Source organism: Nipponia nippon, unplaced genomic scaffold (genome assembly GCF_047370975.1).
Source record: "Nipponia nippon isolate SJK-2023a ecotype South Korea unplaced genomic scaffold, ASM4737097v1 scaffold_2, whole genome shotgun sequence".
Lineage (NCBI taxonomy): Eukaryota > Metazoa > Chordata > Aves > Pelecaniformes > Threskiornithidae > Nipponia > Nipponia nippon.
In genome coordinates this window covers 85,436,395-85,449,425 of record NW_028262336.1, presented here as the reverse complement: position 1 = coordinate 85,449,425, position 13,031 = coordinate 85,436,395, and the positions used below count along the sequence as shown (strand labels likewise).

General features: G+C 43.1%; 1 protein-coding gene across 7 annotated transcripts in view; it reads left to right on the top strand.

Moving 5' to 3' along the window:
- The window catches only part of ACOD1 (aconitate decarboxylase 1), a 34,962-nt gene that overhangs the window by 12,706 nt on the left and 9,225 nt on the right, over nucleotides 1-13,031 (top strand). For 2 of the 7 annotated variants that reach the window (XM_087758268.1, XM_087758271.1), the window contains exons 2-3: nucleotides 5,104-5,376; nucleotides 7,986-8,052. The exons of 1 other annotated variant lie outside the window; for it this stretch is intronic. In XM_087758268.1, coding sequence (XP_087614394.1) covers nucleotides 8,020-8,052 — 33 coding nt within the window. In that variant the 5' untranslated portion in view covers nucleotides 5,104-5,376; nucleotides 7,986-8,019. 4 more of the 7 variants (XM_087758269.1, XM_009472016.2, XM_087758272.1 and 1 more) reach the window with 3 other exon arrangements.

The window sequence follows — 13,031 nt, the reverse complement described above, 5'->3', positions numbered from 1 at the left end:
CTGAGGACAAGTGAGATTGGTTGGCTTGTGTCCACTCTGCTAATGGCTCGGGATCAGGTTGTCTTGCAGATAGAGCTAACTGAAGTGGTCCAATGAAGAGCCAAAATGCAAGATTAAAGATTAAGCAGCGTAGATAATCAGGGGTCCAAAACCAGAGCTCACCCCTCGCGCTCTTCTGTTTATCAGTACAGATATGCCAAATAGGACATCTGCAACCTGCAAGGAGTGGGGGCAGGACTGGAGGAGGAGGAGAGCAGGGACAGGGTGACAGCATCTGCCTTAGCTTGTTGGAGAGTGGTGAGGAAAGGAATGGCTTGTTGCAAACATGTGGTGGGAGTAAGCCACAAGACCAGGCCTCCATGATGAGTGTGTTGAGGTACATCAAGTGGTGTCATCCTTTCTTGTTTTTCATCTCCTTTTTTGCCTGTGTTTTGAATGACCAAGACAGAAGCAAAACCAGTAAAAACCAGAAATGCCGTCTGCATGGCCTCTGTTATCCCGAGAGCACTCACATAAAGGAAGAATTAGGTCTCTGGAGATCAAGCGAAGTAAGTAAGATAAAAGGCACAACTATAAACCGAGAGAATAAGTGAAGTAAAATATTTTTCTTTGAAAGGATAAGATGTGAATCACTGAGGTCAACAGTTTCAAGACATGCTAAAGCTAGATGCCTGCATAATCATCAAAGCATTTCTGTCAGCTTATTTATTATATAAATATGGATCTGGTTTTATCTTTAATGTGGACTCCTCAAATGGGACATCTGAGTTACCTGATGGGCAATATATTTGATGCAGTGTCACCAAAATAAAGAAAATCCCTGGCCTTTTAGCATTACACTCTGAAAAGACATACCTGTCAAACTGGAGACACTTGGGAGTTCCCCCTGAGATTGATTTTAAAATCTGTTCCTGTAAGTAAGGGTGTCTTATGAAGTGTGGTTTTCAGAAGGGGTTTGGATAAGAAGTGGTATTTTGGTGAATCAGCTGAGGAAGTCACTCCTTCCACAAGGGCAGGCAGAAGTGGGAGAAGGAAATGAGCAGAGGATGTTGACCCAAACATCACTGCCAGGACTGAGAAAGGGGAGATTACTTGTGCATCATCCTGCTTTCGACTCGTAAAGTAGATGGGCTGCATCTGGCAACAGAGCAACAGACAGCATCAGCACAGATCAGCATTAAGTGAGTGAAAGTAAATTAAATGAACACACACACACACACAGAGGTCTGGAGGAATTGCAGACCCGTCTTCAGGATTTTCTGTTAGCATTTTGTTCTCTCCTATTCCATGTATCAGTAATTCCTGCCCTTCCCATTGAATTACCCCTATGATAAAAATACGCCTCTTGTCAGGCAGGCAGTCACAACCATGTATCACACTGCTGAATCAGGATCACGACGGCTTTAATAATGGTTGACTGTCAACAAAACTTCAGAGCGAAAAATACACGAAGCCCAGCAGGGAGAAATACGGGAGAGTCCCATCTAAGGTAGAGGAACTGATTATTTTATGATGTGCCTGCAAACTTCAGCATTCTCACACACAAATGGAAAGAAGATGCTAGTATTAAAGGACAGAATGAGGAACAAGTTAAAAAATAAACCATGGTACATGTCACAAGACATTGTCTGCGCAGCCTTCTGACTACTTAGTTCACAGAGCCAGTGAAGTCTTTTGAAGTTTCCTCTCCCTCTTTGATCGGTCCCATTAGAACAAGCAGATCCCAGCTTCAAAGGTAGCAGGGCTTGTCAAAGAAGAAAGCTGCCTGCTCCTCAAACTGTGGATGGCAGCTTTGTGTCCCACAGTGGCGGTTCCCACGTGAGGCCGCACAGCATCGGCCAGGTGGGCGTGATTACACAGCAAGTTCTGTGCTCAGATTTCTCTGAAGGGCTTACGCGCTCTCTCTAAATTACTATTGATCCTCTCCATTTGACGGGACTTCCAAAGACTTGAAAAGACACTCTGTAAAGCATAGTCCTTAGCTTGATCCCTCACCTGAAAAGTCTAGATGAATCCACAGACTTGCTGCATTTGAACTGTTCTGTCTAGTTCTTTAGATAACAAAGGTTTATTACTTAAAGTAATTGGCATATTTTCTTAATGCCTGTAAATTTTTTTTGGTTCTATTCTTCCTACAAGGCTTTTCCCAGAACCTCCTTACAGTAAAGGGAGTAGAGAGTTTTATATGGGAAAGCTGTGGTGGTTAGTTTGTCCACAAAACACTTCACTAGAGAACATCATTAATAATAGCATTTATTGACTATGAGGAGACAGCAGGTTAAGTGCATTTCCGTATTTTCCAAATCTGATTAATTGATTCTGCAGCCTGTCATTTCTGAAAAAGTTTTCCAAAAAGAAAAAAAAATAAGAAGTCCTGAATACAGCACGTCTGTCTGCTTCATTTTAACTCCGTTTTCACACTTCTGCAGTTTGAATATGAACATCACTTATATTTCAACAAAAATTTGCTGTTTGTTATACTTTTCTTCTCATATATTAATGAAATTGTATATCTCAGTATACACATTTCCCAGTTGGTGACCCTACTTCCAGTATTTGCAACTGGATTTCTGTCACGCTTGATCATCTACTTGCAAGTGTTGCCATCCCATTTGCAGTCTGAACCATAAGCCTGGGAATCACTTCTGAAGTATGACTTATTCTCATGGGCTTATTTTCATGGTGTATTTAGAGACGAGGTGTGCCAATCTAGGAAGTTTTCCAGAATACAAAGTGGATCATGAGCGGTGTGTCTGATAATGTGTCCATGGACAGTGTGTTCTCCTCTGGTCTTCAACAAAATATTAGTCAAATACCAGTATTAGAATCTGACCCTGTTCTTGTGAAAGACATTTTTCCAAGTAGTATTGAGTTCAGTTAGAGCTAATTCAGGCAGGATTGGTGAACTCAGTAAACTGTGAAGTCAGAAAAAGGGAGGGATGGAATGAATCTCAAGAAATCACCCTCTAGTCCACTTCTGCACAAGGCAGGATAAGAAACCTTGGACTAATCCTGGCAGACATCAGCGTAATACACTGGTAATTATTTCAGTGAAGGAAATTCCACAATATTCTTATGTATGTAGGGTATTTTAATGTTTCAGTACCCTTCCTGTTATAAAGGGTTTTTTTCACATAAAACAAGAACCTTTGATAAATACTTAGCAGATTTCTTTTTATCTTCTTTCTCAGCAGATACAGCAAAGCTGCCCAACATCTTCTTCCTAATATATACAGATTGTATTTCTGTATCATGTACCCATATATGGTGCACTTTCACATTAAAGCTAAGCCAGTCTGAAGGTTAGCTGCTGCCAGAATGAACTACCCTACTTTTTTCTCCATTCAGCCAGCCCTCATGTGAATGTGATGAACGAATTCAGAGGATAAAGTGGAGAAGCTTTCATTTCTTCTGTAAAATGAGTTTTCTGCTGACTTAGTTCATTGAATCAAGCCCTGGGGAGGGCATCAGACAAGTGTCAGTGGTTGGACTGGCTTAGCTGTGATCTGAAACAGCACAACTTCTCTTTTTCAGGCTAAATAAAGCTCCTCACACCTCTTTCACAGGCCATGCTTTCTAAGCCTGCTATCATTCTTATGGTCCTCTGAATCCTCTCCAGTTTTTCTGTATCTTTTTCATACATGGTGCATTTAACATATTTCTGTATCCAAATAATGTTTAAAATTTATAACTCAGTTATGATTGAACAAGCCATCAGAAAGGTTAAGAAGATTTGTTGTTGCTCATATGCTCTTCTGCCCATTTTTCCATGCCGAATTTGTGTGTGCCGTTACTGTGACTTTGCCCACCTGTGTAAGAATTACGCTCACAAGATGGATGGATAAACACAGCTGTGTCACCCTGTGCTGTGCTTTTTCAGTTTAAGGAAGGTCGTTCCGATCTGCACCCTTCCCTATGTGGCCACTGCTTATGTGGCCATCTCATCATGTTTAATTTTAACTTAGGACATCATCCAAATTCCAGCAGAACCTCAGACAAGTGTTTCTGTAGGGGGAGAAGATAATTTCCCTTAAGTTTCCTTCAGTTTTGCCATGTGTATACACTGACCTACATTGACAGTAGGCACATGACAGATCCTTAGTCAGTCTTTCATGTAATCTGGACTCTTTGGGGGTTAATGGCTTCATGCAAGTACTACTTTGTGGCAACCTATAGAAATAAGATGTCAAGATTTGCTATATTCTGTCTTTTAGATATTTACAAATAATTTAGATTTCCCAGTATGGATTCACTTCTGATTCATGTTCATATAGTTCTCTCAATGCATGAGCTAAAGTCTTGAAGTATTTGTTTTTTTCTTTTAAAGCCATCACCACCTGAACTCATGTAGTCAACTGAGAATTTAGGTTTTACTATAACAGTTTCTTGTTCTTATCACTGTAAAAATGCAGAAAACATGAAGCCTGAGGGTACAGAAACAGCAAAGTTAAAGCAACAAAGGTCCCAAATATATGTGGTCTTTTAAATGCCATCGCTTATTAACAGTTGTGAGGTTAGAGTCTGTGCTAGGGTGTCTGCTGTGGATGAAACCCACACCTTAGAGAAGGATGCACCAATAATGGCTCCATCATTGCCTGTCTAGCTGAACATGTATCCCACCGCAGACTGCGGTAACCTGCGAGTTGCTCTATCCTATGTAACCAGATCCCGTCTGGGATGAGCCAGCTTGTTCAGAAACATTCAGAAATGCCTGATCTGAAGGTAAGGATTGCTGGGCTTTCATGTCCTTCCTGCGAAGGCTCTCGTGTGGCTTTCAGAGTATGGAAGCAGCAGAAGCCTATGGGCAGGCTCTGGATACACTGCCCTTCGGGCTCAGAGATGGATGATGGAGGACCTTCAGGCCAGGTCTCTCCACTACAGGCTTCCTTGTAGTGTGATGACATGGAGGAAGGAACCCCACTCACCTTTATATGCTGCCCACTCTGTTGTGAGAACCTAGTGAGCTTTTGAGGCCCATCTTTCCATATCCTTACAGGGATTTCTTGGGGACTGACCATACTTTTTTCACAGCCCAGAAGCAGATTCTCCAATTCAGCTTCCTCTCTCAACCTTGCACTTTTTTTTTCTTTAATGTCCCTGAAGCTCCAGGTCCTCTGTCAGAAGCACCCACCCTAATGGAGATTATTCAGGCTGATGACTTGTGGGACAGGAGAGAGAAGAGGGCTCACTGCTTTCCAAGCGCCACCTCCAGCACTGACTGCCAGCCCTGTTGTGATCTCATTCCAGCATGCGTCACACAGTCTGACCAAAGATCACCATTTTCCAACATCAGGGTGGCATCTGCTCCTAGGGCATAAACTGGAGTGGGCTTTTTTAATAAAGTTATGGGAAGTTGGCATCCCGCACTGGTTTCAGGTGAGTCGTGCTCCCAGCTGACCTATGAGAACAGGCGTAGAAGGAAGGAAGAAAGAATGGACAATTTCTCCAGGTAAAGAAGGGATGTAATAGCAGGCAATAAATAGCACAGCATGATGAGGGTGACCATAGATTTATCAATATTTGTCACTTGGAGTCAGTAAGCAAGCTCACCATACCTCTGATTGTATCTGGAAGCAGCATCACATTAAATGATATTGCATTTAATACAGTAGATATGAATAGATACTTTCCTCCATCCCGTAGCCACGGTTTCTTTCCCACCTTTTTCATGAACACATGGGGAGTATGCAGAGGTCTGACCACAAGCCCTTTCTCCCTCTCCCAGGCTCTTGAAAATTTCCCCTTTGCTGATCTACAGTCTCAGGGAGGGCTTCACAGTACACATCCTCCTGGGACACAGGAATGAAAGCTGAGTTTGAATGCATGATGCAAAATTGCAAACTTTGGAGCAGCTGCCTTAACTGGCTAGCAAAGATGTCTGTACCTACAGGAAAAGTCTGTGGGTACGGTCAATGTTTGAGAGCAGTCTGATCCTAGGAAGTAATGATGTGCTTGGGAATTTTGGTTTGGTTTGGGGTTTTTCTTCTCAGACACATCTCAAAAGCAGTCATCAACATGGTCAATTCCCATGTTGCATCAAACCCCCAAGTCAAGAAGTCTCTGGCACAAAGCCAACTCACAGACAACCTTCTTACTGCCTCTGAAAGAGGCAGGCAGCATTTCTGACCAGAAATGATGGCACTGACAGAATGAAGTCAGGAGCAGAGGATAGATAGCGCAAGGCTTATCTGCCTGAGGTTCTTGCATGCACAGCCAAGAAAACAGAGGGAAGGAGCTGCTGCCACCACTGCTGAGCAGCTCCTGCTCCAGATGTGCCAGACAGCTAGACACAGCCCCCATGGGTATTTTGAGTTGCTCTCTACTGTCCAGAGGACCAGGAAGAGGCAAACCAAATGCTTCCAGCAGGAAAACGAGGGCAGACAAAAAGCCATATAACCCTGGCTCAGGGAGACATGCAGGGCCGCCAGCTTGGCCTGTGTTAGTGTCTACCAAGGGCCAGCAGCAACACAGTGACTGCAAGCCACATGTGGACTACAGTGGAGGGCGTGGACCTTACTACAGAGCTGAACTTGGTACCAATTTCAGCTCAGGTGCGGAGGCTGCCTGAGCCCACTGGTTAGGCCTCCGTCAAACAGCCCTGCATACATTGCCCCAGTGTACCAGAAAATGCTGAAAAACTGGAGCAGTTGCCCTTTGGAGCAGAGGGTCCTCTCCTGTCTCAGCCTGCTGCAGCTGAGGGAGGCACGAGAAGTTAGCACTAGCTCTCCCTTTACAGACAGCAGGGATTTATTCAGCTTCTCAGCAGAAGGAAAATTCAGTGTTGCTGTAAAGCATGTTTCTGGGGGCTGGGAAGAGGAGATCTGGGAGGAATCAGAGGAGCTTAGAAGGTGGGAACATATAAGGGCTTGGGGTCTCTTTCTTCACCTTCTTCTTTTCCTTTTTTCCCCATCTTTCCTTTCCCTGGCCCACAAAAAAATTGCTCTTCCAGCATCCTTAAGAAACAAGGCATGTTTTATTCCCATACAGCCACATATCTTCTCTTTCCTCTCCTCTTTCACCCTCCCCAAGGAACCATCCACCTTCCCTAATTGATTTTGACTGGATAGGCTTCCCAAGTTTGCGGGAGTAGAAGAGCATGGGGAACTATGCCTGGGCCTTGTTAGCACAGGAGGAAAAGGGGCAGTGGAGGGCTGGGCTGTGCCTGCAAGGTGGAGGAGAGTCCTGTTGCCAAGGGTAGTAGGGCGAGACAGCACGAAGCTGTGGGGAAAGGCAACTTCTTGGCATTAGCCACCCCGTTCCTCCTTAGGAGCCCTTCCTAAGGGCAGCTGCAGAGGCACACAGAAGCGCAAAATAGCGATGGGTGGGTCAGGCAAAAAAAATTCTCAGCTTTATTTTTTTGTTCGTAGGCAACATAGGCAGCAAACTGCCTCCTAAAAGTTGCCGCCCAAAGCAGCTGCCTGCTTTTCTTATGCAGTAAAACAGCATTGCATTGTGCCTACCCTGTGTATCGCTGGTTGAACGGTATGACTCATGCCCTGCTGCAATTGTGCTGGTGCTTTAGGATGTACAGCAACCTTTCAGTATTCCTGCATTTGTGACTCAGTTGATTAGTTGGGGGGAAAAAAATGCACCTCCTCTCTCTTCTGACTTCCCCACCCCGAAGCTTAATAAGATACCACCCCAAATCAAGGAAATAAAAAAGGAAAAAATATCCCAAAAGAAAACATAGACTTCAGAGCAGGCTTCAAAACTGCCCAATTTGATAAAGAATGGAAATAACCAGATTGCAGGAATGGGAAAACCTTCTAATTGTAGAAAGAAGGAATAAAGTTGGTTTATTTGCTTATTATATTAAAACCACAGTCATAGTGCTGGCATTGTGCCATGCAGAACAGTTACCAAAGTCAGTAGGATAAGCTGTGTTCTTTGGTGGTACCGCTAGCGTTCTCACTGAATATGGCCTGGAATAATGTTATTGAAATAAAATATGCAATGATTCAGACAACATATTCTTTTCCTTTAAGCTAACTCTATTGCTCCTTCAACTTCCGAAGCCACATGAGGAGGGACATCTTGCAGGGAGAGGAAAAGGTAAATAAAATACTGTCTGAGTTCCACTATGTCTGACTGTAGGTACCATTTGTATGTGAATAGTTTTAAACCCTGCTGGTACTGAAGAGTCAACACGGATGATCAAATGTTACAGAATCATTCCTCTCATTTTGTGAAAGTAGTTATTTTCCTTGATTTTTAATGCTTTCTGCATCTGTCTTAATCTACTATGCTGAAGATGAGTAATGTTAGGGAAAAAATAGTGTCATTATAAATTCTAAAAAACCAAAATTCTTCAAATGCTACTTATGTAAAAAAGGACCAATTTAAATCAAATCATTAGCTTCAGCTTAAATGTTCAATTATAAAAGTGTAATAATATAAATGTTTTATGTATTCACAGCTCTTGTCTTCAAATTTAACCTTTTTTCCGTTTTTTGTCATTAGTTCTCCCTTTTATAAATGTTGGTATAATTATACCCATTTTCTCTTTAGAGGTGAATACACAATCACACCCAGAAATTCCCCAGTATGTTTTACAGTCTGAAATGTGTAATACTCAATCTCACGACTAATAACTACCATGGCATGTTTTATAATTACACCATAAATCAGAGACTGCCACATTTAAAGTGTAATTTTAGGCTGTTTTGCAATATTTCTTGGCACTTTTGAAACCTGTCAGGGGTGGAAAATGCATGATCTAGCTACGTGCAACCACAAATGAGGAAAAAGAGTCTTTCTCCAGTTACTGGAGTGCCTCAAAAGAGACCACAGGATGCTAAAGGGCAGGTGTAGCTCATGGGATACCCAAGTTGCCTCTGGGATAAAAATGAGAGCACCTTCTCTGAGAAGATGTTGCAGTCCAGTGATTAAAAGGGGGGAAAAAAATCAACCCGTGGCACAAACTTGCAGAATGAGCAAGCCCTTAGCAACAAGTACTCTGTGGCTTTTGCAACATGGTTTGATGTTTAAATCCTTCCAGAGGGGGTTATGTTTGGGAGGGACTAAGCTGAGAGGAGGAGAGCGAGTGTCTGTGGTGCAAGCTGGAGGAACAATTCTGCCAACTCACACAGCGTCCCCCAGTACCTGTCTCAAGTGCTTCTGCAGCTGCTGACAGGACTCCCACAAAATCAGGTGAATTATTCTCCCAAAGCCTGTTTCTGTTTGAAGGAGAGTTTTATTATTCATTCTGGTTTTGCTGTATATGCTTTAGGTGTCACTTTAGCCCTTCTGGTCAGCAGACAAAAGTTGGCATCTGGGATAATTTCCTAGGGGTTCAAAATCCCTGAGTAATAGTTTAGATGCAGAGAGGCTCTTTTATCCCTTAATTAATGTTGAAGCTTTTCGTATACTGGATCTTGATATGCCCATCTCCCCACTGCCCTGCCACCGCAGGCTTGCTGGGACCTGTTATGGTCTGACATCTGGGCTCGCTCTGAAATGATCAGGAGGGTCTCTTTGCTGGGTACCTTTCCGTGTACGATGCAGGAGCCCAGCACAGTGACTAATGCCTCATTTGCACCACTGGAGTTCTGTTGGTAATTTAATTAAAATTGCCACATCCCTCACATGCACTCACGCTAATTTGGTTTCTGCTAATCAAACTCTGAATTTATGCTAGTCAAGTTTTATCATCTCCCCAAATGGCACAAGTCCTGTAATGACATCTGGCTGCATTTTGGCTGCTATATTATATAGACATCATGACTGTTCTTTGATTAAGAGAGCAATGTGTGATACAGGCTGCCCCAGGCTGCCAAAACCATCAGTAAGGAGAAGTTATAGCAAAGTCTATGCACGTACAGAAAACCTACATGATCTCCTGCACTTGCTGTTATTATTCAGACTGGAGGTCATGCTGTATGGAAACCCTACAGCCACCTGCTACTAGCCCAGGTAACCTTATTTCTTTAGAAAATCATAGAATCATTAAGGTTGGAAAAGACCCTTAAGATCATTGAGTCCAACCGTTAACCTATCACTGCCAAGTCCACCACTAAACCATGTCCTCAAAAAAAATAGGGCGGGAAGCTACAGTGGGATGAAGGAAAGCTTTGGGAACATGACTGTGAGGCATCCCAGGGCAACATGGTGGTACTCCAGCATGCAGAGGCGATTCACCAGGGACTGGGGCTGACTGTGTCACCCTCCCCTACACCTCCTCCTCCTGAGCTGCCTTGCCGTGTACTCAAGGCAGCCAAGTATGGTGTAGCCCCTTGCACTGTCAGCATCTGAATGCTGGCACGAGTATTACAGGTAAAGGCTATAGCATGAGTGAGATCTAAAATTTATACTGGGTCAACAGGAATTTCATGGACCTGCAGTGTCGTCTTGTGTTGTTATAGTTCAGGCCTCTTGACGCTACTCTATAAACGATGTTGAAGGGGCTTGCCTAACCATTCAGCAACACACTCTTTGGCTTCAAACATGCTTTTGCTACTAGTGGAGCAGCTTGAGTTCATGGTATGTCTATATTGAAATGATCAATCTGTCTTGAACGAAATCCTAAGTGATTATCCCAGTTATGTTTGGTACTTCTATCTTACAGCTTGTGTAAGCAAATCAGCATCTACATTACAAGTTTAAAATGAACTGTGAGGACTTGCCTTTAGGAATAGCACCACTAATTTATGAAGGCGAAAAGAACAGTGTAATATAGACCTGGTGTGTTGACTTGTAGGAGCCTTTACCAGAATATGGCTTGGCACTTCCAAGATTTGCTGTGAGGAGTTTGAAAAAAGGAAACAAGGGTGTTGTAACTTCTCAGAGATTGTACTGCAGTTGTCACTAGTTGTGCAAGTAAGTGAATAACAGAACTACTATAGGCTAGAAATTTCCAGTATTGTATGTTTCATGGTGCAATCATTGCCTATTGCTTTTGCTTTGATTATTGCCGGCTGTCTCAGTAATTGCTGTTGGAGTGAACACAGGAAGGTACGCTTGGGGAAAAAGAGACACAGGAGACTATAATGGTAGTGGTGCAGAATTACAGGATGCCAGGATTTACCGCTGTAGGGCTGTTAACAGGATTTAGATCAAGCCACCTATTCCAGACCATTCACTAAGATTCGCACCTCTTTACTGTACTTAAAATATCCCAGCAGAGGGAAAAGGAGCAGGTCCTGCACTTGTAAGGTGTTTTCAGACCCTCAGCAATAGCAGAGGCTCTGTAAACAAAGCACATTGACACCTGCCTCGCGTTTTCTCATCTTAGCACAGCCCACAAACAAAGTTACATCTTAAAAGCTGGCTTAGAAAAAAGGAAGCCTGGCCTCTGTATTTTGTCATGATTTTTTATATTTTCTTTAGAACAAAAGGAGCACAGGGCTAAGGCCAAAACTGCATTCAGTTGCAAATATACAGCTTGCAGGTGTGGGCAGAGTTTAGCCTAAAATAACTGGAGGCAAAAGAAAGAAAAAAGCAACTTAAAAATGTGATGTCAGCAGGAGAAAATAGACTCTGTGGGGCACTGGTTTTCTAAAGCCTTGTTCTGTAATCAACACAGCTCATTACTGTAGCTGTGCACGATGTTGCAAATGGCATTTGGATGAACGCATGTTGTCTTTCCATCGTGCTCGCTAGTTAACAAATTGTCTGCCCAAACTGCTGAACCGTGAGTATTGTGTCAAAGAAGAGGAAAGCAGCAGATTCTCTTTGTCAGGATGGACAGCCTGTGCCAAACTCTCCGTCAGTGATTTTCAACCTTCTTCTGCTTCAACCCCTACGAATTCTCCTGTGGAGGTACAGGACTTTGTATAGATGCCTCTTCCCCCTGCAGTGATAATCATATTGCTTTCCTTTCCCTCCCAGTCTACACCATACACCTGACTCTGAGGGCTGCAGACCACATTTTGGAAATCGGTGTCCTAAGCAGTTTAATTTTGTGCATTTACAGTTTCACTTCATTCTTTTTAAAAGAAGTCACTTTCTCACAATATCTCAGTTCAGTCCTTAAAGAGGACTGATGTTGGTATTGCAATGCATGGGACAATCCATCCTGCAATCGAGGTTACAGAAGGAAGTGACCGCGTATCTGAGATCAGCTAGCAGCGTGTGACCGCACATCACATTGCAAGGCACATCACAAGTTCTGGCTTCCATCTGAATTCACTTTGGAGCCTCGACATGGGATTAAAGGCAGCTGGACCTCTGCACTTCTTTGCTGTAATAGGTGTTTCCAAGTGTTGGGGTGTAGTAAGACATTGTAAGCCGTAAGCTGTTGTATAGGCCTTGTTTTGAGGCACGATGCAGGCTGAGGATGCAGTCCTACAGGCTGACATGCATTCTAGAGAAAAAAAAGGGTTATGAGCCATTTTTGCCCCATTCTGATTGTGGTCTTTCCAGTATAATGCCACCTGTATTACAGCAGTGATTAGAGCAATAAATTAGATTAATCAGTAATTACATTACTGCATACTTTTCAGCTGTTCAGCTGTATTCACTGTTCTCTCCATTGGAATTGTCAGGGGAAATGAAGAGAGGCCCACATTGCTTCTTATGTTAGGAAAATTCTCCTTAACTGGTTGTGGGGCTGTTGTATCTCCTTTGTGCCAGCCAGTAGCATAAAGGGTCAAGGAGATGTATAAATTTCACTTCAGTCTCACTTAAGGAGGAGGAAATGAGAAACAGAATGGGATTATAAATGATAACCCAAAGGCAAAGGAAAAAGACAACTGAATGGGGACTGGCTTTAGGGTTTGAATATCGTTTATTTAATATGTAATTTTCTGGTGATGAAACACTGTAAAAGGTTGCCCAGAGAGGCTGTGGAGTCTCCATCCTTGGAGATATTCAAAACCCAATTGGACATAGTGCTGGGCAACCTGCTCTGCGTGGCCTTGCTTGAGCAGGCAGGTGGGACCAGGTGATCTCTGGAGGTCCCTTCCTACCTCAGCCACTCTGTGATTCTGTGGTTTAGATATTTTCTTCCATTTTTCTGGAGGGAAGAGTGAGCTGAAAGAACAAAAGAGAAAATTTTTAAAATCTTTCCCTTTTTTAGTCTAACAGCATTAACT